Source organism: Lynx rufus, unplaced genomic scaffold (genome assembly GCF_022079265.1).
Source record: "Lynx rufus isolate CCGP_SWC_20201006 ecotype Redwood Valley unplaced genomic scaffold, mLynRuf1.p SCAF_1, whole genome shotgun sequence".
Classification (NCBI taxonomy): domain Eukaryota; kingdom Metazoa; phylum Chordata; class Mammalia; order Carnivora; family Felidae; genus Lynx; species Lynx rufus.
Genome location: NW_025814823.1, coordinates 160137730 through 160164711, shown reverse-complemented (window position 1 = coordinate 160164711; position 26982 = coordinate 160137730). Strand labels below are relative to the sequence as shown.

The window sequence follows — 26982 nt, the reverse complement described above, 5'->3', positions numbered from 1 at the left end:
CTATACGTACTAACCAGGTACACACATAAATATTTAATATATAAAAAATAAAGTGCTTTCTAACAGGTCCCCTGGCAGGGACATTATAAAATATTTCACAAAACTGCAAAACAAAATCAATACAGTCGAAGAACACTACATCCAACATACTTGGAACAGTCACGCACATTATGTACAGTCTGGTGGGTGCCCCAGGACAAACATCCTGTCATATACATGGTATATACATATATACTCTGTTACTCAATATATTATGACAATATATATTTTAAAATTCTGTTATAGACAAAAAATAAAAAAAAACAAAAGACAATCCCTACAAAAACACAATAAAGATCAAGCATGTGAGTCCCAGACTGACAGACAAATGGCCGCCTCCACGGGGTGTCCCGTGGCTACTGCTCGGGAAGATGTGCCAGCGTTCCTTCCTCGGGTGCAGCGCCTCCACGTCCTCCAAGGCACTGTGAGCAGCGGCGGTGAAGTTGGCATCCCCAGTGGTGAGCAGGTCGAAGACACAGGACTGGAAGTAGATGTCCTTCACTGGCATCTTCTCATGGCACTGAGCATTGGCAGCCTCCAGTGTGTAGCCAGGCCAGGCCTGCGCCAATGAGGTGCGAGGCACGCTGTGCCCCAGGATGGCAGACACCTGGCCCTGCCCATCATCAATGCGCTCGCTCAGGGGGCAGCCATTCACACACAGCTGCAGGTCCTGGCTTTCCTCATAGGACATGGCCAGGTCTTCAGGCATGCGGATGGCGAGGGTCAGGTAGCGACCCAGCTGCCGCACAAATACCGTGGTCCCTATGTAGCGGGCGTGCATTTCCACGTAGCGGCCGCTCTCCCTCTCCACGATAAGCAGGCTCTTGGTGTCGCCATCCCCACCGCTGGTGCTGCCATCCACAAAGGCGGCCGGCAGGTCATCTGTCACAGCTTGGTACACTTTCTGATCTGTGCACTCACGGTGAGCTTTGAAGATGATAGTTATCTGTGGGGAGGAACGCATACAAATTTAAACAGGGTGGAAGGGAAACAGAAGTGTTCTCTTCTAGGCTGGAGGTGAATGGCTGGAGACAGGATCTCCAGACTCAGGCCCAAGTGCTCCTGCCTCACAAATGAAAGGTGCCACTGTTAAGGGGGAGAAAAAGTCCTCTAGGCTTAAGTATAAAAATTTAATGCAAATCCAGGAAATGTGCATCAAGAAAAACTTTACTTTCCTCAGACAGAACCATGTTGCTGTTCGGATACAGGTAATTTTTTCTGATAACTTGGTATCTTCTTCCCCAAACAGCTGACTGGTGGTATAGCTCTGAGAAAAAAAAGACTCCTAAGTTATGTAGAAACTTATGGGGCTTAATTAATAATATATCCACCAGAACTTTGATTTCTAAAAAGATTCCTCACTGGATCATAAATCCAGCCCCCATGGCTCATCATTACAAACATTCTTACAAACACTCAAGAGACAAAGCAGAGTTGAGGATGGGGCCATCCTGCCAATAGCCACCAATCGTGCCTCAGCTAAGATTTCTTTAAGTCTCTTAATCAAATGTTTCACATGACTGGCTAATCCCTGGGACTGGGAAATCACTTGGCAAACACAGGTCCCGGGCACTGGCAGAGAATAAATACCCTCAACCTAGTTACAGCAAATGTTTTCCCCAAACAGCACAATGGCCCTTGAACTTCTCAGAAATTTTTTCTGGAGCCAAGTCTAAATTCTCCAAATTAAGCAGACAAAATGGATAATACAAAAGCTTTCCTTTAGTAAATCCATTTTCCTTCCTTATTTAGAACAATTACAAGACACTGAACCTTCACCTCCAACACACTCAGCATGTCTGGTACACATGGTGTAAGAAGAGGACTATCAAGAGAGACAGGGCCTTCTGGGTCACACAAGGTAGGAAAAGCGTCCTGAAGAAAAGGAAAGACAATAGCCTGCCATTTCTGTTGTTGTCAGGACCTGAAGTAATGGCATATTTTTCTTTCTTCTTGAAGAAGAAAACACAAACAAAAACAGGTGACCTCAGTCCAGGAGGAAGGTAGACCAGCCACACTACAAACTTCTCTGGAGAGAGGAAAACTCCCCTCTCCTGCAAGGGAGCTAATGCAAACAACAGACCCTTGTTACAAGGGCCAGAAAATGCCCTGCTTGCCCCCTCCCCACCTCTCTTCTACACATCCTCACCACCACCCTCTAGTTTGTCTGAAGTTTTTTCCTCAACCTGGCCAGCATTTACTCACACTATTTAATTCCACATGTTCCCACTGGTGTTACTTGACTGGAATTTTCCAGCCATTTCATTTTACTTCAGCCAGTTAGTTATAAAGCCAGATCTGAACCAGCTGCACTGTAGCAACTGGTTAAACTCATATCCGTTGTTTGCAGCTGCAACTAAAAGCCAGACAATGTACTATGAAAATGCTTGGTGTTCTCCCTTCCTAATTACCCTGACCCACAATTTAATTTCACTACCGGCCTTCTCACATTTCAACACCTTCTTAACAACCCAAAGGAGGTGTACCAGAGATGACTGCAGGAAATTTGTTGTGCATCCAACCATAGGACCTTCCAGAGTGAATGGGATTCTGAGCTAGATATCTAATGGGACTATAAAATAGATTTATTTGGTGGCTCTAAAGACAGTTTGACAAGTGCCTTTTTTAACACAAGCCAGGATCCTTTGGAGGTGAAAAGATTAATTCAAGTAAATTCTGCACCTCACAGAGTTGAAAGCTAATACAGATGGCTCCAATAAGGGTGAGTAAAACTTTTCATATAATCACTGTCCTCATTTTAACCCGGAGCATTCACACACTCAAGGACTAAACCAATGATTCTACAACAGCTAAGTAATTTGTCTTTCTAGTCTAACCAACCTCAAATTTAAGTGAACATTATTTGCAAGAATCAAGTACCATTTTGTTCATCTTAGGAAAAACAAAGAGGAATTAGTTTTGTTGAGACAATCAGAGACCCAATTCCGGTCAAGTTCCTACACGGGCAAGCAAGGGTCAACATTAAGAGGAGTGGAATAGTTCCACATGTCTTACCAAGCCTAGTGTTTTCTTTAAGCACACCAATTCCAACTCAGGAGTCATTTCAAACACCTCATGCAGTATTGTCCTCTGCTATGCCTTCTCCACTAACAGTAACTCCCATAACCCTAGATCAAATAACACTCAAGCTTGACTTCTGCACTAAGATCTACATTTACCAAATATTCCAGTCTTTCTAACAGATTTTTGTCCAATTTTCTAGGAGTCATTTTCTCTCTGAGACAGCAAAGCTGATATTTCTCTTTTGGGCAAAATAATTCTCACAGCGCAAATGTACAGAATTAGCCCTTGAATCAAAATCTTGGGACTCCTGGGTGGCTCGGTCAGTTGAACACCCGACTTTTGATTTCGGCTCAGGTCATGATCCTAGGGTTGTGGGATTGAGACCCATAATCAGTGTGGGCCCTGCTGAAGATTCATTCTCTTTCTCCTTCTGCCCCTCTCCCCACCTCACATTCTCTTGCTCTCTAGAGGGGTCCTGTGTGGTTCCCTGTAGTTTGAGTATGTACTGAAGAGGTACCTAAAGATATACTCAACGTGAGTGAAGAAAACACCAGGCAACAGTTGTACGTGACTTATATTTTGTAATGTAACTTCATTCCTTATACAATTACAACTCAAGCTCTTAAAAAAGGCACTCAGCTGTGAGGAGCCAGAAATTAATTTTCAGATTCTATCTTGTTTTTAGAAAAACAAAATTTGTTTATTCTTATTTTTTAAAAATATTTTTAATGTTTATTTTTGAGAGAGACAGAGTGTGGGCAGGGAAGTGTCAGAGAGAGAGACAGGGAGACACAGAATTTGGAGCAGGCTCCAGGCTCTGAGCTATGAGCACAGAGCCCGACATGGGCTCGAACTCATGGACTGCAAGATCATGACCTGAGCCCAAGTCGGACACTAAACTGACTGAGCCACCCAGGCGCCCCAATTCTTATTCTTAAAAAAAAAAAAACAACAAAAAAAAAACAAAAAAAAACAAAAAAAAACACCTCAGAATTTTTGGACATTCCAAACGTTTTCAACTGCCAACTAGCAGCTATTAGAGGGTGAAAACAGGATATTCAAAACTGTATTCTAAAGCTCTCAAACAGATAATTTAAAAACACCAGCTATAGTGCTTACTTTTCCCCATCCATGAACTGATCCATATGCTGTAATAACTCAATTTGGCACATCTATTCTACGCCACACCATTTATTATTGATGGATGGCATTTCTGTGCATTTAAAACATCAATGCCTTTTGTTAAACCTTTCCCACCAAGTCCCTCTCAACCCCTACCTCAGACAAACTACTCCTCATTCATTTTTAATGTTGCACTCCCTAAGATCTTTACCACCCACAAGGTCTATTAGGAAGACAGAGATAGCAGCTACAAATCAACCTTTCTACATGTGATATACGGATTTAAGGTTTGCTGTGAAAAATCGAACTTTAGGGGCACCTGCCTCTCTTTTCCACCACGAAAAGAAAATGCATTAAAAGAAAATGAGGTAACCAACAAAGGAAAACCCAGGCCCAGCTTTGCCAAGATAGAGAAAGAGCTCCACCAGGCTCAACAGCTTTGCAAAGTGCTGTGCATAGGTTTTCAAACAGCAGAATTCCCTTAAGGCTGTACACTTAACTAGTGCTTATTGTATTTTGGAAGAAATAACCATCAGCGTTTAGTCAGGCTATTCAGCACTAAAGTGCAGAACCTTACCAGAATCCTCAAATTCCAGAACTGGACTCTCAGACCAAGGGACTCCTATCTCTTGCATTAAGATGGGCCAACAAACGAAACTGAAATAGTCCCAGAAATTAGGAAAGAACACAGAGAAACACAATTTTGATAAGTACCTGGTTAAAATTCTGTTTGTGTTAAAGGAAGCTAAGATTAATTCTATTTCGCATCATCAGCTGATATGTCTGCTTCATTAGATCCTCTGGGTGCAATTATAGGTTGGAAAAAAAAGGCACCTATAAGGGAGGATAAGAGAACCACTGCTCACATCCCCTTTTACCCTTATTTAGATAAATTGGCACACAGCGTCTACATTAAGTCCTCTGGTGTGAGCAAAAATAAACCACTCCAATAAGGGTACATGCTTCAAAGGAAAACATTCACAAGCTCTATCTCTAGGTCCAAAATATCTACTCTTTATTTCTCAGGGTCAATTTCCTCTCAGATCAGGAATAAAATAAGGATGTCCACTCTTGCCACAGCAATCAGACAAGAAAGATAAGTCATTCTTAATTCGTAAGGAGGAAGTAAAACTGTCACTATTTGCAGATGACAATGATACTATGTATAGAAAACCCTAAGGATTTAACAAAAAACCTATTAGAATAATTAAATCCAATAAAGTTGCAGGATACAAAATTAATATACAGAGATCGTTGCCTTTGTATATACTACTAAGAAGCTCTCAAAATGAGAAATTAAGAAAACTATCCCATTTGTAATTGCATCAAAATTAATAAAATACCTAGGAATAAATTTAACCGAGTGACACACCTCTACTCTGAAAACTATAAAACAATGATGAAAGAAATTGAAGACAAAAAGTAAATACACAGTAAGATATACTATGCTCATGGAGTAGAAGAATACTGTTAACATGTCTATACTACCCAAAGCAATCTACAGATTAAATGGAATCTCTACCAAAATACCAACAGCATTTTACACAGAATTAGGATTAAAATCTGTATGAAATCACAAAAGACCCTGGGTAGCTAAAGCAGTCTTGAAAAAGAACAAAGTTGGAGGCATCACAATCCCTGATTTCAAACTATAATACAGAGCTGTAGTAATCAAAACAGTATGGCACTGGCACAAAAACAGACATGCAAATAAATGGAACAGAAAAAAAGTTCAGAAAGAAACCCATGCTTATATGGACAATTAATGTATAACAAAGTGGCACAAGAACATACAACGGAAAAAACAGTCTCTCAATAAATGGTGTTGGGAAGAGCAGATCACTTTTTACACCATAAAAATAAAATCAAAATAGATTGAAGACCTACATGTGAGCCTGGAAACCATTAAAGATCCTAGAAGAAAACATAGACCACAATCTCTTGAATGTTGGCCTTAGCAACATTTTTCTCCGTAGGTCTTCTTGGGCAAGGGAAACAAAACCAAAATAAGCTATTGGGACTCCATCAAACTAAAAAGGTTTTCCACAGTGAAGGAAACCAACAAAATGAAAAGGCAATCTACTGTAAGGGAAAAGATATTTGCAAACGGTGTATCTAGTAAGAGAATAATTTTCAAAAACATATAAAAAACTTATAGAAGTCAATACCAAAAACAAAATCCTATTAAAAAATGGGCAGACAACCTGAATATGCATTTTTCCAAAGACGACATACAGATGGCCAACTGACACATAACAAGATGCTCAACATCACTAATCATCAGGCAAATGCAAATGAAAACCACAATCAGAGATTACCTTACACCAGGTAGAATGGCTAGTATCACAAAGACAGAGCTAACAAGTATTAGTGAGTAGGAGAGAAAAGGGTGGGAATGTAAACTGGTGGAGCCAGGTGCCACAGCCACTGTGGAAAAACGGTATAAGGGTTCCTCAAAAAATTAAAAATAAAAGATTATACCATGTGGTAATTCCACTGCTGGGTATTTACTCCAGAAAAATGGAAACTAATTTAAAGAGATACATGCACCCCTATGTTTACTGCAGCATTATTTACAATAAACAAGATTTGGAAGTGACCCAAGTGTCTACTGAAAGTAGAATGGATAAAGAGGGTGTTATCCTAAGTAAGGTAAGTCAGAGAAAGAAACACTGTATAACTTCACTTATACCTGTAATATAAGAAACAAACAGACTCAAAATACAAAGAACAAACTGGTGGTTGCTGGGGGCGGGGTGGTGGTAGCAGTGGAAGGATGGGTGAAATATAAAGGAGATTAAGAGGTATAAACTTCCAGTTATAAAATAAGTAACTCATGGAGATGAAAAGTACAACAGAGATTACAGTCAATAAGGATGTAATAACATCGTACAGTTATAGATAGTGACTATACTTATCGTGGTGAGCACTGTATAATGTACAGAGTTGTCAAATCACTATGTTGTATACCTGAAAGCAATATGACATTGTATGTGAAGTATACTTGAATTAAAAAAGACACAGGAGAATATTATATACAGTATTTAGGGGAAAATGTTGAGATGGTCAGTAACTGATATGTAATTCTAAAATGACGACTTAACCTATACATCAGGTATCTACATACAAGAAAGCTGAACCTAAGACCTACAAAAGTGTATTTTTTTTAGGTACTAGCAGAAAGACAGTATACATGTGTAAGAGGAGGGTGGCAGACTCCTCTTTTAGGGCTGGAATGAGGCCTCTTACCTTCAAAAGAGGTATCAAAATAGGTTTCTCTACCCTCGGAATCTCTTTCCACAGAGCTCTGTTCTAGGCGCACTTCCAGGATTCCAGAGAAATGGAATGGATCAGACTTATTTATTCTTCAGTGTTGCCCCAGGTAATACATGCAGGAACAAGGGCTGCCTTGGCTGCTGGAGGGGTTCTTGGCAGCGGATGGAGAAAGAAGAAACCAAACCAGAGGCGAAGGACACCCACAGCTGAGGCTGCTAGGGTGGTCCAGGGGAGAAGCATTAATCTCAGTGGCTGGAAAGAATACGCAAATGTGAAAGGGAAGCAGGCCCAGGGATGACACATAAAAGAGACAGGCACAAAAATGTAGACTTCCAAAGAGTAACTTCTGTGTACTTAAAACAAGGAAGGCTCTAAGTATAAATAGGCTCCGAGACAGTGAAATAGGCCAGCTTCCTTGTACAGAGCAGAGCAAGGCTAGGCTGGGCATGAGGAGGGAGGGCATCTAGTCCTCAAGTCTTAGCCACTCAGAGGACTCAACATGGCACTTGTTGGTTGCTGTATTCAGATTCTGCATTATGATGAGGCCACCAAGTGTAAGAAGTCATGTTTCTAGATGTGAAGTTAAGCATGTGTGGACAGTGTTACAGGCCTCCACTGCCACTGTGCTTCAGACCAGAGGCCAGAAGTATTCTGAAAGGTGAGAGCCAGGGCTGGAGGCGTAACTCTAGGGGCAGGAATCTGCCCTAGCAGGTCTTGCCTTTGCGGATTGCCCTCCAAAGAGGGGGAGGGGGCAGTGCCATAGATCCTGAGGCCCTAGAGCAGAACCTCTGGCCAATGCCCTAGGCCTTGGTTCAGCAGAGTTATTGCCCAAACCTATGGGGATTAGGAAATCACAGCTTCCGATCATTTTTCAGTTTTGAGAAATGATTTGAAAACTAAAAGGGTCTGAAGGTCTTTACAATACACTCTCTCTCTACCACTTCTAGGTTCAATTTCAAGTTCCCGGGGCTATTAAAAAAAAAAAAAAAGCCCATTCACGAAAGAGGTGGCTGGAGGTGATGACCATGTATTTCAAGAAGTCAGTTAACTGAAATGCTACAAGCAATAGTCTTGGTCTTCATGTGCGTGAGGCAGGAGAGAGGAAGTCAGCACCACCACCGAGTGCAAACTTGGACACGCGGGCACACTTGAACATACCTTTAGGTATAAAGATTAAACCCTGACCCCTCATTTCAGGAGAAAATGCAGAGCTGAGGAGCATTTAGTGTTTAAATGCCATCATTATCAATCTACCGTAGCACACATGCAATGTTCTGACACTCACAGAACCCCATCAGAATTAGCCAAACATTCTTTTAGCTTCAACTCTTAAAATAACCGGCTCACTAGGACACAAAGAACTCGTCTTGCCAGAGACCCAGTTTCACCAAAAGCTCTTTCTACAATTAACAGCACTGTGTTTTCACTGGAAGCCTGTCCAGTTCAGTTCTGTACCTCAGATGTGTGCTGCTATGCTTGTTAGTTATCGCTTAAGTTGAGCATTTTACAAAGTCCTGAAGTTACCCCACCCACGAGAACACAAAATTCAAAACAGTGGAAGAGCAAGTTCTACTGCAGTCAAAACAAATAAAGACAAGATGGGTAAGGTAGATTTTTCATTGTTCGGCACTGTAGGGTAACTCTCTTTATGTGCCACATTCCACATAGGCAGAAACTGTTTGGGTAGCATTAATTGAAGCCAACATAAAAAAGTACTAACCATCCAGTGTTTCCTTCTCCCCTCTTCCTCTCAAAATGTTGACCCAAAGAAAATTTAACAGGGCAGCTAGAAATGTGACAGTAAAAGAAGTTCTGTCAGTTGTGTATCAGACTTGGCCTCTGGTTTAAGCTGTGGAGGATCGTGGATCTGTTTGAAAGGAGCAGAGGCCCATAAGCAGTGCAGGGAGTCCTGCCCAGCTAGCACAGGACTTGTGTTCATTTCATTTACAAATGAAGGATATTTTGAAGGTCTCCTCCTCCTAAACCACAGCTGGGACAGAGGGAGGGGCACAGAGAAGGAGGACTCAAAATACAGGGCTTAATAGATATGCAGGTACAAACTTTATACAATTTTAGATGGTTTCTACTAACATCTTCTAAGTCTCTTCATTCTACAGAACAGAGATGGTAAAAGACTAGGACCCGAGGATTTTAATGTACCTAACAATAGGATGATGTAGCTTGTATGGCAAGAATGGCATAAAGAACCACCAAGGCAGGCCCATTCATCTTACAGAATGATCTTTTACACTAAAAGATAAACCATACAGCTAATAATTTCTTCTCCTTCTTCTTTTCCCCCTTACATATATTTGGAAATCCGTTTCCCTCCAAGAAATTTGCTGAACCCGTATGAAGCAAAGTTGAGTAGCTCCTGGGCCTAAGACCTTATAATCCAGTACAAACAGGAGCTAGGCAGGAAACAGAAAAGGACAAAGGAAGAACACAACCACCTGGAATTATAGCTGACTTCTCTTCTAAAAACTATTTACTATTTTCATCTTCTTTAAAAAAAAAAAAGTTTATTTTGGGATGGAGAGCAAGACAGGGGCAGAGAGAAAGACAGAGAGAAAGAGAGAGAGGAAGAGAGGGAGGGAGGGAGGGGATCCCAAACAGGCTCCACACTGTCAGCGCAGAGCCCGACGCAGGGCTTGAATTCATGAACTGTGAGATCATGACCTGAGCCCAAATCAAGAATCAGACACCTAACTGACAGCCAGGCACCCTGTTTACTGTTTCAATCTTGTTTCTACAAGTAGTAAATAAAGTCAGGGAGGAGAAGGTTATCTAAGATATGCTTTCATGGGTTTCATGAGATGGGACCCAGAAAAATGAATTTAAGAATTGGTGACTCTGATGTCAAATTCTGGAAAGTTATTAAAAAAACTCTGGAAAGTTATTTTGGTTATTAAAGACCAACAACCTTCAAAAGTGGCAGCCAGGGTTCTAGATCCTTCTAGGGTGTAAGGGAATAAGGAAATGCAGGTTCAAGAGAGGGGCCACGTTGATGATAGTGGGTGGAAAGGGAGACTGTGCCAAATACCAGGAGTAGAACCGGTGACCTGTGACAGTGACCAGGGGAAGGGGTATGCCCTGGGTACGGCGAGCAGCCCACCTCTCTGGCCCTTCTTGACACCTGTGACAACTTGCTAAGTAGGAACATCTGCAACCAGCTTATGAATGTGGGCCACTGATGTTCTAGAAAGAAACCCTGAGTGGCTAGTTCTACACACAAGCCCCACAATTCTCCACCAACGGCTGATGTGCTATGTGCTTACACCCAGACAGAGACTGATACCACTTCTGCATCTCCCTCACCACCCCATGGTAGGCCCTGTAAAGCTCGGTGGTTCAAATGCAGCGCCAAGTTAATCATACACTTTAGGAGAGAAATGATTACACTGAGCAGGGAGCTACAACTGCAAACTTCTTTCCCATCTGTTCCCCAATATGCTTCAATCACTCTTACTTCCCCCCCCCCCAGCATTTCTGCAAATGCTAGGACAAGGAGCAATCTTAAAGAGATGGCAAGAATTACCTGCATAAAAGATAATCACAACAAAATAAAGAGAAACTTCAGCCTTTAAAAGTTAGTCACCTGCAAGGAAGTTTCTCATCTCTGGAAGCAAAGGCTTCTATATTCACAAAGCAAATGCCACTGTCCCCTCTAATAATGCAGCCAGCATGCAAGAACAGTGTCCATATATTCAAAATACAATCCTGCCTATGGGAGTATGAGGCATCTTCCTTAGTCAATAAAAATAAGAATGATCATTATTGTTTAGCTCAGACTATCTCTGTAAAGATACTAAAAACATAATGGGGTGGGGTCGGGGGCAAAAACTTGGCTACAAAGATGTACTAGGCCTGGGTTCAAAAGAGGACAGTCTTCCTGACCTTGATCCAGAGATATGTTTAACATGACAGTTGAAAGCCTTTGAAATGCAGGCACATCTTGCTTTGATTTTGTAACCAACAGAAAATGATCCAGAACACTGGTTTACGTGCCCATGTACTGCTGTGAAACAACAGCTACATGTGAATGGGCGTCAGAGAGGAGGAGAGGACCCAAACCATGCTCTAGGGCCCCACAAGCAAGTATGTTTTACCTCAATGATGCACTTTGGGTTATAGTTTGAAGGAGACAGAAAGCAAGAATGAACCCAACAATCTAAGTCTTCCTATATCTCTAGTATCATCAACCAGTGGAAGTTTTTAGGAATTTCCCAGAAAGTAGCTGGAATTTGAGAATTAGGGATAATTATGGACTTTAATAAATAAGTAACTAGCTGCTGGGCATGGCCTCTTCCTCCCATGCTTTGGATAGGCGCTAAGTACTACTGCCAACAGGATTACCAGGAGCTGGAAGCCCACGGAACATACAAGGCACCTCAGGGTGCTCAGCCACCTGGCCAACAGTCACCTGGCTTGGCCAAGATGAAGAACATACCTCTTTCCCAAATGCAAACACCTTAAGGTAAACCGCCTTCTCTCACTAAAGGAGGAAGCATGGAAAATTCTGTAGCAGTCTATAAAGGCACTTGCCGTCATCCCCAATCTCCCCTCCTACTTACAATTTTGTTTTATTGAGACTGAAGGACAGGATGACAAAGCCAGAGTGATGCACAAAGACAAGATTACATTAAAATAAACTGAAAAATAGAGCTAAGGTATCCAAAGTACTTGTAGGAAATCATTTTAAAAAGTATTCCCATTGTTTAGGCTACTAGGAGTACATTTGTGAAATAAAGAATCTTTTCATCAAATTTACTCCAAAATTGCCTTCTGTAACCATGGCACAAAGCCTAAGTCCACTTAAACAGAGATACACAGATACACAGAGTGAAGTGAACAGGAGATGAAGGAGCTGGCAAAGAGAATGGGAAAGAGATGGTACTGAACAGAATTCTCTCCAGATGATCTGGCATATTTGTCTGAGGCCCAGGAGAGCTATGCACATGTGTCCTTTTTGGAGCCTAAATAGTGCGGCCGCCTCTTCCCCCAAAACAAAAACTGCTTTTTTTTTCTTTTTTTTCCCTCCCTATTTAGCCAATTCTGCCAGTTCTAAGCCTGTCCCTCTCATCTCTCTTCTCCAGGGCCTGCAGGCCTGAAGCCGCCGCTCACAGCCAAAGGTGGGGAAGACAGCTCTGAGCTGGTGTGGATCTCAGCCAAGGCATGCAGCTGTGCCAGAAACCCCTCAAGCCCCTGGGTGGGGATAAAAAGCTAGCCCTGGCCTCCCCTTTAGCGACACACACACCTACCTGGCAAGGTAGCGACCGCACAAGACTCCTGTGAAGAGAGGGAGACGGGCTGGTGGAGGGCCTAACAAGAGTGGCCTGGAGGAGGCATATCTGTGCCCATCATGATCAACTGGAAAACCACCCTAAGTTTCCCAGGGAAGGAGGACAGAAAGTAGATGACGGTGGATGAGGCCACATTGTTGAGTACTGCAAGTCTAGCTGCCCTAAACTCGATGCTTGCTATGTGGACAAAGAAAAAGGCTCAGCTAATAAATGATCCCTTGAATAGAGAGGACTTCACTTTCATTGCGTTTAGATTTTTTTCCCCTACATTTTTTCTTTCTGTGAGGATGGAAAGGTACTAAGGGGCAGGTAGAGATCACAAAGATGACTATAAGATGGCTTGCTCAAGAAGCCAGGTTCCCAGAACTGAGGAAATTATCTCTAGGCCCTCACTGAGCATAACGCTGGGGTCAGTGCTTCAGTTCATAGCTGAAGACAGTGAAATGAATGAGTGCTTACATACAACAATTTCAGCAGCACAGTTGGCTAGCCTCTACCATAGCATTGGTCAGCTGTTAAATCTAGTGACACTGAGCACATACGTCATTAAAAATGCTTGACCCCAAGGATGATACAGTAACTCCAATGTGCAGTGCTAAGTTATTAAGGAGCTGGTCTATGTACCTCTTTCAGGTCTCAGTAAAGCTGAGACTCATGCAAAAAAATCTTCTGAAAGATTTTTTAAGAAAGTATTACAGTAGACATCAGGAAAAAAAAACAATCAGATCTTTTTTGGAACTTATTTCCTACGTTCTTTTTGCTTCAGAGCATTTTTATTTTTATTACCATCATTTTTTCGTGCTTAAAAATTTTTAAAGGTTTTATTTTGGCCCTGGGTAGGTAAAAGGAAATTGTGCTGCAAAATTTTAGGCCCTTAGTGTGTTTCACCAGCACAGATCATATCAGCATTGAGATAGGTCTTCGGCAGTAACCTTCCAGATATTTTGGGGGGCTTTGCAGAGAGTTGAAAAAAGTAGAAGGGAAACAACAAAACAACACAACACAACTACCAGAGGTCGCAAAGCCATGGAGTCATCTGCTGCTGAAAAGCATGGTCACCAGATGTGGGGAACTACTTTCCAGCAGTGCACTTAAAGACCACGCGTTCTCATTGTCTGCTTGAATTTAAGTCAGAGGACGGTTTTTCTCCCACATCCTTTTTGGAATGGGTGAAACTTCTGATCATTACAAAACTGAGGGAGAAAGCAAAGTTGTACTTTTTATTTATTTGCTAAAAACTATGACAGATTCAATCACAACTGAAATGGAATGACCTAAAATACTTCAGTGTCAATTGTTCTATTTATGTAATATTAATACTCATAACAAAATTCATTGTCCCCAAATATTTCACCACAATCAGTAAAAAGTATAGAATTTTGAATGGCTAAGTAACAAGTAGACGTGACACGTGATTGGATGCAAGGCATGGAAAATTAAATTTAGGGCTTGTGAAAAGAACCAATATTTTCTTGTGCACAAAGCACTTACTAATCTCAAAGGTATTGTGAAGGCCCTCTAAACCCTCAATTATCTACACGATCAATGATGACTCTCTCCATTCCCAGTGGAACTGCCTTCTTGAATCTTTAGTCTCATATTTTCCCAAAGACTATCCCCAGGTTTTATGCACTATGACTCTGCAGCAATGATGGATTTTTGGCCATGATTTGTGTTATAAGTTCATAATTGTGTACCTGTCTACCATAACTTACAGCTGATACTTATTTTAATATATAGACAAGAAAAATTATTTGCATGCTTATAAAAACCAGAGGACGGGGCGCCTGGGTGGCGCAGTCGGTTAAGCGTCAGACTTCAGCCAGGTCACGATCTCATGGTCCGTGAGTTCGAGCCCCGTGTCAGGCTCTGGGCTGATGGCTTGGAGCCTGGAGCCTGTTTCCGATTCTGTGTCTCCCTCTCTCTCTGCCCCTCCCCCGTTCATGCTCTGTCTCTCTCTGTCCCAAAAATAAATAAAAAACGTTGAAAAAAAAAAATTAAAAAAACAACAACAACAAAAAAAAACCAGAGGAGGTAAAGTTTACTTGAGATGCAGGATTTGGAAAGGCAAGCCTGGGCTTTTATTGGGAGTTAAAGCATAAACATTTTTGAGTCCACCTAAAATGTCTGGACTAATGTAACAGACTTCTTTGTTCAGAGCAATGACTTCTAATCTTAGATTTGTGACACCCTGGGTGTCTCCAGCTATCTCTGGAGGGGTTGTAAAATTACCTCCACAAAATGCCAAGTAAAATCATTTAAATTCACTTAAAAATATGCCACACGTGTTTAGAGGCAAGGGAGGGTGTCCTGGAATCAAAAGAGCCGTCATAACTATTACAAAAGCTTGATCCTTGTCAACTATCTTTCAGTCCAAACCAACTGATGAACAGATAAAGGAAAATGAACAAGATGAGATAGCCTGTATGTGTGATTTTGTAGTTGGGAGAGACAGGGAAGGAGCTGGTTATTTGGGACAGTCTTTTTTTCTGGAAAACCTTTTTTGACCTCTGTATTTACTTACTAATGCCTGAATTAGCACTGACTGCCAACTGGGAATCCAGTTCATAGCCCTTCACCTAGTTGCACTGACAGTGGTGCCTTAAAGTTGGTTCAAATGATCTCTATTTGGCATTAGCTTCTTTAACGCAAGTACACACACACACACACACACACACACACACACACAAATGCAGACAAGGGCAGCTACGCAGGGTAAGCTTAACTTAATTTTGTCAGTTTTCCCCTCAGCTTAATTAAAATGTTATCCTGAGATTACAACAGGGATTATACATCACTGCTCCACAATAGCCAATTCTAAAATTCCTTGGTCACGGCAACATTAATAACTAAAACACAATTGTGGCTTTGCCACTGGGAAGCTGGCTTATAGCCATTACATTTTACTATAGCTTCCAAATTTCCAATAAAATATGTTTCCCGATGGGTTATTGCCCCAGGTTTGATAGCTTTCTTTACTTGGAACACCCACTTGGTCACCTGATAAATAGGAACGTGGATTTCTTCAACAAGAGTCACACTCAAAAGACTTCACAGAAAAAAAAAAAAAGTATACATTTTCCCATTAAACAGGCCTGCCTTTTCCATAGAGAACTCAACTTCGGTGTTTTTTGTTTTTGTTTTGTTTTTTGCATATCACTGCTTAGTTGTACTAAGACCCACATTTTACATAAGCCTAGAATTCCAGAGAAATTCTTTACTAAATGATTTATTTAATCTTTCATTCACCCTGTTAACTGCATGCCAAGAACAAGAAAAAGTTCCTTTTAAACTGTCTTTTGTATCATACTTCAAAAATTGTCTGAAGAATCAAACATCTGCAAGTTATAAGAAAGAAAAAAGTATACTTGCCTTATTTGTAGCAGTAGCACTGGATCCAGGGACCACGGGCACATTCGTCACTTGAACTGAAAGATAATTATTATCTATGAGTGGCCAGGCTCCTTCCACTTTGCATGTCTGAAAGTGATCCTTGAAAGTTCTAAGGTGAGGATCTCCGAACAAGCCGCAAAAAAGGTAACTGGGAGGGCTCAGGTCCCCTCCCCTGTGTTCTCTGGCTCCTGCATGGCTGTGATAGTTACAAGGGTCATGGGTCACTTCGGGGTTGGTAGAGGATGTGGGTCCATCCTTAGAACAATTCCTCTGGCTCATGAGGTCACTGATACCCAACACAGCAGAATGGTACACCAGGTTACCACGGCAGGCTTTTGAAGTTCGCTGGGTGCAGCCAGCATAGGCACGCAGGGCCTTGCAAAACTCAGAGTCAAAGCCGTCAATGGCAGAGTTCAGGTGTGAAGTGAGGGACACAAAGTCCGTGGTACATTTCTGGATTCGACATTGGGCCGGCTGTTGGCAGTCACCTATGAGAAAAAAGATAACACCAAATGTTTTTTAAACGCTTCATAACTTCCTGAGCTACATGAGAAAATGACACTGTCCTTTGGGAACAGTTTGTTCTATTCCATACACTCCTATTTTAAGAAAGCCTTCAGAACCAGGGTTGCATTGTGCTTCTTTTTCCCTCACAAATTAAGCCACTGGGAGAAAAACTGCACGCAATCAGTTACCTTAAAACTTTAAATCATGAACCACTATGAGGGAACAGGAGTCTGAGCCCAGTATTCTCATGTTAAAATTAAACGGAGTATTTGATCACTTTGCTATTGTTTATAGATTTTGAGAAAGATTCCTCTGCTCTAAGGCCAAGTTAAAGATGTGAACTTTGTTTTGATTTTGCTAAGTGTATAACTCATTCGCTTTGGAAAGCACAAAACCATGATTAAGGTTCCACACCTTAGGTAGGGATCCCTAAATTTATAGCATTAGTTAAAACACCTTTACTTGATTCTAGTACAGCTATAGGGTAAGAATATCAAGAGAAAATCCAGGTACTAAGTTATTCTGCATTTCCTTAAGGATGTTTATTGACAAACTGTATATAAACCTACAATCTCCTGGATGCTACAACGTGTAAATGTTCTCTTAAAAAAATAAAGTCAAGGGGCACCAGAGTGAGTCAGTTGAGCATTCGACTTTGGCTCAGGTCATGATCTCACGGTCAGGGAGTTCTAGCCCCTGAGTTTGAGCCCTGCATCGGGCTCTGTGCTGACAGCTCAGAGCCTGGAGCCTGCTTTGGATTCTGTGTCTCCCTTTCTTCTCTGCTCCTCCCCCACTTGTGCTGTCTCTCTCAAAAATGAATAAATGTTAAAATAAATAAATAAATAAATAAAGTTGATCGTTTAACCAAGCTGCAGATTTACTTCTCCCTTAACACCCGTCACCATTGGATCCCAGATCCCAAGCAGCTCATCAGGAAAGGTACACTGAATCAAAAAGGACACCACACTGAAATCATGCTGCACAGGCAGATGACTGCACCAACTGTGTTTTATCAGAACCAAGGGAACATAGCACACAGAATTCTTAGAACATATATAAATGACTTTTTCCTTAGGTCGACAGTTCCAATATACCTAATGATTTAAGCAAAGTTACAATGAAGTAATGAAAAACCACCTACTACTGCCCTACTATTTCACAGTTTTCAAATGATGTTTTGCCACTAGCTTCTCATATAAAAGCATAAAAATATGTAAGAATTGCCAATACTAGGTCAGTTGTATGTGCCAAACAGTTTAATATTCTGGTCCTTAAAGTGGGAACTCTAGAATTACTGAAAAGGAAAGTACTTTTCTTAATCATCCACCTCAAGTTTTATAGAAACTAAGACATATTTTGTGTTACTTCCACATTCTTTTTAGGTCGTTGCACTGGAGGAAGTTTCAATCCTTTCAAGTCTTAGGTACCTCAGCTGAGAAATGAGGAGACTGTTCTAAAAAGAACTTCATGATCTTTTACAGGCATAAAATATTTTACAATTCCTATTCTAGATGTTGGGGGGGGGAAAGAGTATCATTAAGTATATAATTATTTTAAGACATGGACACAAACTTCAGGATACTATCAAGATTTAGGACTTCATCTGATGAAGACTTAAAACTAACCCTAGTAACATTCCAGAAAGATACTTTAATCTTTTCAGTATTAAAGTACTTTTAAGCCTGAATGAAACAGCCTGTAATCTGTTTCTAGCTTGAATTCAGCAGAAAAGACTGCAAGATGACAACCTCTCAAGCCACCTCCCCACGGTTTTTAAATTTCAAAGACCAAGAAGAGAAAAGTGTAGTCTAGATAGGGCATTTACTTTAACCAGAATTAAAAACAAAACAAAACAAAACAGTATTTTAATACTTTGGAGCTATGGACTTACAGCTATCACTAAATCACACTCAAAAAAAAAAAAAAATCACAAGCACACCTTCATGTGTTTGGCATATTTCATGTTTACTCATTCCAGAGTTGATAAAAAGCAGCTCCTGTATTTATACATTTCCTCTCTCCAAAGTAGATCAAGTCAAGTCATTTTCAACTGTTTTTACTCAAAAAAACCCAATCAACCCCAAAAGCATTAAAGCCATTTTACAGTTAGGAAGTTCAGGACAAAGGGAAACTACAGGCCTTGTCCTGGCTGGATCACAAATGGGTAGAGCAAAGCCCAGGGCGCAATGCCTTTCCTCAAATCCCGTTTTCCTTCCTCATATCACATCTCCTCCACATTCCTGAGTCTCACACAACAGTAGCTGATGGCTTAAAGACTTAAGCAACTATTGTATCAATTATGTTTTTCTTTTTAAAATCAGAGTCATAGCAAGCAGAAAGCAAGTAAATGAAAGCTGGACCAAGATCACTCAATAATGAAGAGCTCATGGACTACAATGTAAATGACAGCACAAGAACTTTCCGCTAAACTTCCAGTGCCTATTTGTTCTTTTTATGGTCTATAAAATCTATCCGAGCATACATTTACTTATAATTATTTCAAATAGTCATAAAATATTCCAAAGTAAGAGCATGAAATGCAAATGCAACTGTTCAGAAAAGAATTTAGATTCCCACCTCCTTCTTCCTTCCTCCCCCAGGCCGCCCCCCCCCCCCCACTCCTTCCCTTTTTTATAGCAGGCAGGTGCTGATTCTTTTGAGAAATGACACATAAAACAGAACTCCTTGGGTTCTTTTGTTTGGGATGAGGTTTCTAACAGCCTTTCAAATAGAGATGATGGGAAAGAGGAGGGCTAACTAGAGAGTGCATCTGGGTCAGCAGTTTCAGCCCCACTGCAGGCTCCCGTATAATGACTAATTTGCAGCATACACCCAGAAATATCCAGGCTTCATGAATTTATAATGACAGTGCACACTTTGCCTGTTATAGGAGGTAAAGTAAGCTTCCTGTCAAAATGCCAAGAAAATGCAGAGCAGAAACAATCTCAAGGATGTAGCCAACAAGGCCATGAAGTGTATGAGTAAGCAAGTAACTCCCATATTGGATCTCCATTCAGGAATTGTAGAGATTTGCTAAAAGTGGGGGAATGGGGGGGAGGTAGGGAGCAAAGTATAAAAGTTCTTTTTTCATTTCCTAAGGGCAGAAATCAAAACCTGCAGTTACAGATCTCTTCATTTTTGGAGTCAGGTCATCTATGATTGGTGTGGTACTATTTTCATTCCAGTTAATGAAAGTGCTAAAGGATTTGTGGGTCTAAAGCTCTGGTTAATGATTCAAAGACTTCACCATTCAAGACCCATTTCCTTGATGCCAGGACTGCACGTGTGAACTTGCCACACAATCACCAGTTTATAATAAAAGAAAGAAGATATGCTGAAGCTGAATTAAGTAAAATGCAGGGACATATGGGGTGCTGTGGCAAATTATATGGATCCAGGCATAAAACATATGGTAGCCCATCTGCAAAGAGCACTCGGCTAGGCTCCCTTCTCTGAGAAACAATCCTTGTATGATCAAGAGAAAAATGCTTCAAAGCTATCTTTCAAAAGAAGCCCTTTCTTCGATAACCAAATTAATCACCCAACCCCAACAAGTTGTCCAGAGATATCACTCACCACAGAAACTCTAGGTAGAATATAACAGTGACTTTAAGTGAGGGCACATTAAGATACTGAGAGGAGTTTCACATTCCAAGTTTTTGAAATAAGGCACCTTAATTTTCAAAAACATTAAAACAACTACTTAGGGCTTTCATTATTGGCCAGAAAAATCTTCAAGGACCACATTCCAGTTCTGTAATAGAACTCTCTGGCAACTAAGGGAAACAATATTCCAAGCAGTCAAGAGGGACACACAGTCCTACCCAGTACTTCAATTTCCATTTCAAGAAACCTACACTTTGACATTATGAACATATATTCTTCACACAAAACACTTATGAATGTAACTTTTGACACATCATGAAAATTTTCTTGGAACCATAAGCAGATTGACATTATTTTCTAAGGTTCTAAAGTCAGTCATTTAAAGCCTTAATCATTGTAAAACTTACTATTACACTCTATGTTTCCCCAAGTGAGTGTTAAAATGCAGCTGTTCCATCACAATGCAAAGTTACCAAAAGTAAATTAAGTCTCCTCAAATGCCACATTTTTTTTTTCCATTACTTAAAAGACCTCCCAGATTTTTAGAAAGGCTGGTATGACTTAATAAATAAATACTACTCCACACAGTTGGGTGGCATTACAGTTCACGATTCTCCAGATCACAGCGTTGAGACTGCTGTCATAAAATACAGGACAAAAAGATCTCAAAGGAAAACTTATCTAATGCTCTAGTTCTCAAATTAAGAGAATTTAGCTTCAATTTGGCACTAAAGAAATTTTTTAGACAAACTCCTAGACGTAGCACTTATTTATAAAGAGCATCCTAGATACCCCCTCCCTTGAGATACAAACGACACAACACTGTATTAGTGAAACTTATGTCACAACAAAAATAACTATCACCTGCTAGAAGGCTCATCTGTAGGTCTACCTGGCTAAGGACAGAGAACTCACTCCGCTTCCACAGGGGAAGCGCCGACCTCCAGAAAGCAGGGAGATGTGTCAACCCCTCCGGGAACCCGAAAACACGCGGCTTAACCACAAAGCACCAGTTTTTCCACAGAGGTTGAAAGCTGAACTAAAAGCAGTTTTGGCAAATACGAAGAAATCCCTGTTTAAAGACGTTTAAGTTACTTCGAGATTAACCCCCCCAGGTTTTCAAATTCCGGTGAAAATCTTTACATCTGGTGCGATTTCTTCCCCTCGTCGCCACCCCCAACTCCAGAGAATCAGCACAAGGCTCCTTGTCTCGCTTCGAAGGGGGCGGCGGCGGTGGAAACCTGATCCCAGCCTGACTTTCAGTAAACACCAATGCAGCGAGCAATAAAGCATCCGGAACGTTTGTCTCGGGGGCGCAGCCCCCACCGCCCCCGCCCGCTAAATCTTCGATAAGCGACTGTTGGGAAGATTTATCAACGGTCCGAGCCGAAGGCGGGGAAACGCGAGAGGGAGGGGGAGGGGGCCTCTCCTCTGCGCCCTGGGCGCGCCGCACGACCTGCGGGTGCGTTCCTGCCGCTGCGCCGTGAGCCCGGCAGAGGTGCAGGGCTGGAGCCCATGAGGCCTCTACCGTCTCACCACGCCACGCCGCCCTTCTGCCCCAACGTGTGCCTTCGGGAGCCGGAGTGTTTGGGAACAAAGCACTTGGACCTGCAGCTGGTTACCCTCGCGCGCGCGCCTCATACCTGCGTGGAGCAGCCCGAGACTGAGCAGCAGCAGCAGCAGCAACGCCAGGGGCGGCGGGCAGAGCTGGGGGCGGTGGCGCTGCTCAGCCCTGGCGGCAGCGGCGGAGGCGGCGGCGGCGGCGCAGGAAGGTGCTGCTCTCAAGCCCATGCCCGTCCATGCAGGTCTCGTGGGCTCCGGCGAGGGCGGCGGCACGGGCGCCGTGGCGGGTTCGGGGCCGTGGCTGCGGCATGGACCGGGGGACGTGCCTCGCTTTCTCTTCTTCCTCCTTCAGGCCCGCGTCGGATACGGGCCGCCGCCACCGCCGCAGCGAAAAGCGCGCCGCGGGCGGAGCGAGGCGGCGGCGGCGGCGGCAACGGGGCGCAGCGGCATCGCGGCGGCAGGCGGGGCAGAGGGGGCGGGAGAAAAGACACAAAGACGGTGAGCTTAGTGCCGAGCCCGGCCCCCAAAGCGCGGGCGCCCTGGTCCCGGCCAGCGTGGGTTCAGCGGGCGTGGACCCACTGGAGGCGCGCCCAGCCCTAGCGAGCAGCCGCCTGCAGCCCGGATATCTCTGTGCCGCGACCCCGCGGTCAATCAATCTCAGCCTTGCACTGCCGCCCCGCCCTCCTCACGCACGCCAATCCGCGTCGTCTCCACCCCCGACCTAGCCCCTCCCTCTCACCCCATTGGCTGCAAGCGCTGGTCCACTGGGCTCAGCTGGCCACTCGCAGGGGACAAAGCGCCCGCCCCTGCTCCTGCTCCCACCCTCAGATTGCTCATTGTAATTTGAGTTCCGCGTCCGCCTGTTGAGAGTCCTGTCCGTCGCGCCCGGGCCCAACCTCCTTCGCGCTCCCTCCTCTTCTATTCCCTTCACCCCTTTCCTCCTGTCCTACAGAAATTGGCAACGGCTACTCCCTCTTGCCGGCGTTACAAAGGAAGCGGCCTTTGACTTTCCTTTTAATTAATGTGATTGGGTTCGGCTTCCCTTTAAGGTGTTGTGTGCGTATGTGTTTTAAGTCACCCCCACTCTGTCACTCCCGCTCCAGCTCCTGTTCCTGAGAGGAAGTGGGCGCTTTTACCAGGCGCCTGGCGGCAGGTCTCTTCGCAGCCAATCACCTCTGCGGAACCGTGTTCCGAGCCCTTTCCGGACGTTTGGAAAACTAGCACCCCACCGCGTTGGAAATCCGATTGTAACTTGCGGTCCGGAACAGATCGGATGGGCTGGGAAGGTACCCACCAGCTCCCGGTGGAATTCGCTAGCAGCTGTTCGAGGCTCTGGCGTTATTGTTCCTCTGACATTTCCCTTCCTGAAAGCAGCGGGGAGGAGTCTGAGAGTGGGCGAACTTCAACGTGTTCTGTTACAGTGTAATTAGATTAATGAGGATAGTGAGTTTTTAATGCAGTGTAGAGTAATTATGCCATCATTTCTTGTTGCTCGGTGGCTTTTCCACAAAATTTCGTGGTCTTAGTATATTAATTTAATGGCAGATCGGTTTCTACTTTTGCCACTTGGATGGATCCAAAAATGAGGAAGAAACCCCAACTGTGTGCCACAAAAGAGGTTGGCAAGTGGAGACACAGGAAAGCATGTTGTGAGGTTGATGATAGGTTCCAATCTGTTATCAGTAGGTGTGAAGTGGTATCTAATCTAAAAGATGGCTTCAAAGGCTCGGAGTTACTTCGACTGCCCTTGCCTTTGCCTTTCCTCCAAAGGGCTCAGGGCTGCCATTTTAAATTCACTTATAGTCAAATTGTAGCTTGCAATTCTACCCGCTCGCTACTCATAATCTCTAATTGGTAATTTCGTATCAACCACGGACACGTTAATATTCCACATGTTACAATGTGCTAATCAATGGACTAGGATAATTGAGGGCAAACCTTATATCACTCCGGCTTACTCATTAGACACATTATGAACTGTACGAACCACTAGGTCCCTAAAGAAGAATGCCTATCTATTTTTACTGTAACTTTTCATTACTTACTTATTACATACTATGATGACTCAAGTGGTAAACACACCTTTCACTGCCCAAGTTATAATCCAAGCCTTGTGTATATCCATAATATGCTTAATAATAGCTTCAGAGTGGCCTGGAGAAATGACTTTTTTTGCAGGAGGAGTTATCTGATACGATTTTTAGATAATATTATGGAGTAAATACTATGGGACTAAAAATTTACTCCCTTGCAATTACTACATAAATCAAAGAACTAAAGTTAATGAAATACTGGTCAACATCTTTTTTTTTTTTTTAAAGTAATCAAATGCGAACAGCTTTGCAAAGTATGTTGCCAACAAAGACTACTAACAGTAAGATGGTTCTTTTTCCTTAACCCAAGATTTAATTTGACCCTTATGAAAAAAGCATGGCAATTTATTCACCATACTTCAGAACACATAACCAAAATTTAGGGATCAAATTCAGTTTAGTTGGGGTCTTTTCGCTGTCATTACTTGCTATGATTCCACCCTGCCCCCAGCCTCCACTTTCCCCACCTCCATATCCTGTTCCTTAGACACACACTGCTCTAAACTATCTTATCAACAGAGGGCGTCCTCGAGTCACCACAAATTCGGCATCGGAATGGAACTGTTCTTTAGAGGGAAAACTTCATTTTTTCTAAGGTGCTTTATTGCTCATCTGTTGTAAAATTTGACAAGCTCAAGATTTATACGCCTAACAATTCATTTTTTATTACCACATAAGTGTTCAGCCGGCTAGAGTAAAATGTTAATTTTCACAATTAAACCACAAGGTGGTTCCTGTTTTCAAGACTTAAGGTCAGTTGACACACTCGCAGGGTTAATTAGGACTGGTTAGCAAGATCCCCCGAATTGGCTTGGAAAGTAAGAGCGTGGTGAATGGTCGCTTATAGCGCATCCACTCCTCCAGCTCGAATACTGCAAGTTAGGAGAATTTTAAGATTACACAAAGAAAAATCTGGTTATCCCCCCCCCCCGTAAAATCAATGACTTATAAAAGTTTTACATTTTAATCAGGAAAAAAAATCGTGAAGTGACAGCTCGCACAACTCACAAACGCACCCTATTCCTTGCCATCTCTAGTCTTTCTCCCTTCATCTTTTTCAGGAAGAAAAGATGAGACCAGAACAGCACAATTAGGGGTCACAGCAAAACATCCCATGGTATGAACGTGCGAATGGATAGAATTAAAACACGTGCCAGCAACATTAATGGGTTCTAAATAAGAATTACATGTTTATTTTCCTGAACCCATACATGATGTCTTAACTATTCCCATTAATATATCTCCATTTCCATAAATCTAACATGAGGGTCTCTCTGCTTAACAGATCACCTAGGACAGAGGAGCTACCAGGGTAGCGATTTGTTCAACCCATTCTAGAGTAAAGGCCCCCTCGCTGCTCCCTAGTCCAGGGTGGACGCAAAGCTGGGGCTAAAATAGCCCTGAGTCCCACAGCCCAGCAGAAAGCAGCTAGTGGATTGTACTTACATCATTCTTAACCCTTCCGCTCCTGGAGGGGGCTTGGCGGGATCAGGGGGCCCCTGAGCTCCTGAGCACGCAGGACCTGGGTGTGAGAGAAGACCCCAGAGCCTGGCGTGAGCGCTGCGCCCCCGGAAGGAGAGGGCCCGGGGCCTGAGTGGGGCTCATCACCCGAGCATACACAACCGGCCCCCACGATCCCTGCGGGCTCTGCAGCGGATCGCACCGCTCAAAGCGGCAGGTGCAAAAAGCATTTGGTAGCCGCTTGCCAGCGCGCGGAGGTAATGCGCTTCCTGTCCATTTATCTCAGGAAACCAGCGCAGCCTTCCCTTCCAAACAAAATTAACCTCTCATTAGCCAGCCACTCACTCCGGAGAAGGCCTTAAAAGCTTTACCGGCTCGCTAATGTATTTAGGCTTTTCTTCCAGGCAAACGCAGCCGCGGTGGTGACTGTCATCATCAGCCCTGGGGGATTCCTCTGGGCTCCCCTGGGAGCCAAGCGCTTACCGACCCCCAGCCTCAAGTCTGGGAAACTCTGGCCAACGTGGATCTGTTTGCGGTACTAGTAGACCCGACACGCCTGAACGGACTTCGTGCCATAAGTAGCTCAAACAAGTTCCCACTAGTTTGAAGAGCGCCCCTCCTATCAAACAGCTCTCCTATCCTCAAGAAATGGGGAAGGGTACCCGGGAAGAACTTCTACGGCCAGCTGTCCCTGGGCCATGGGCGCTGACCGTCCTTTACAGCGCAAGCCCTGTCCGCAGCGGGTACGTGAAGCAGTGATTAGAGGTATGGGGCGTAGTATAAGCTAGGATCTAGCCGATTCCAGGAGTGGAAAATCAAATGTAGTTCTGGGTCTGCAAGTGGCAAAAAGAGGCCTTTTGGAGCCCTGGGGTTTTCTCACCCTGGCCCCCTGCCGCCCTGAGGCTGGCAGATTTATACCACACAGGTGGAGCAAGACCTAAACAAAATAGTCCCGGCTGCTGCCTGCCGCTCGCCCCCCACGTCCCCCTGGCCCACCGCAAACTTCGACAAAATAAACAACTCACCACAGGCATTCCCTTGTCTGCAGCGCGACGCTTGCCAGCTGGGAAAATAAGCCGCAAGCCACGCGGCGGGGGCGCAGAGGGAGGGCAGCGCGGCGCCCGCCTCTCCCCCCCAGGTGGGGGCAGCGATACCCGGGGGCAGGAGGGAGGCTCCGCCTCGGGGGCCGCTCTCTCGCCTCCTAGACTGCGGAGTGAGCGCCCGGAGAGGGGCTGCACCCTTCCAGCCAGCGCGATCTCTCCGCCACCTAGGGGAGGGGGCGGGGAGACAAATCTCTCAATTCCGTCCCGCTTTCTCCAAGCGTCTCTCTCTCCCCTCAGGTCTCAAAGAAGACCAAACCCGGGGGCCCTCACCTCACCCCCTCCGGCGTCACACCGCCCCCTGCCGGCACTACCCGGATCTTTCCAGCGCGGCTGAGGAGTGGCGGGTGGTGGCGTCCCCGAGCCCCAGCCTCCAGGTCCCGGCTCAGCTCTCGCCATTCTCACCGCCTCCTCACCCCAAGTCCCGCACAAAGACGCCTTTCATGCCGCCAGCGCCACCCTCCGCGCCGCCCTCCACCGGGTCGTGTTGCCTTT

The 26982-nt window shown here is 43.7% G+C and overlaps 1 protein-coding gene across 1 annotated transcript; it reads right to left on the bottom strand.

Moving 5' to 3' along the window:
• Positions 1–13: 13 nt before the first annotated feature.
• On the bottom strand, positions 14–22249 carry RGMB (repulsive guidance molecule BMP co-receptor b). The gene is made up of 3 exons (XM_047089565.1): positions 21914–22249; positions 16137–16645; positions 14–985 (listed from the first exon to the last, which is right to left on the bottom strand). The coding sequence occupies exons 1-3, from the start codon at positions 22059–22061 to the stop codon at positions 317–319; spliced, it is 1326 nt and encodes a 441-aa protein (XP_046945521.1). The 5' UTR covers positions 22062–22249; the 3' UTR covers positions 14–316.
• Positions 22250–26982: the final 4733 nt, after the last annotated feature.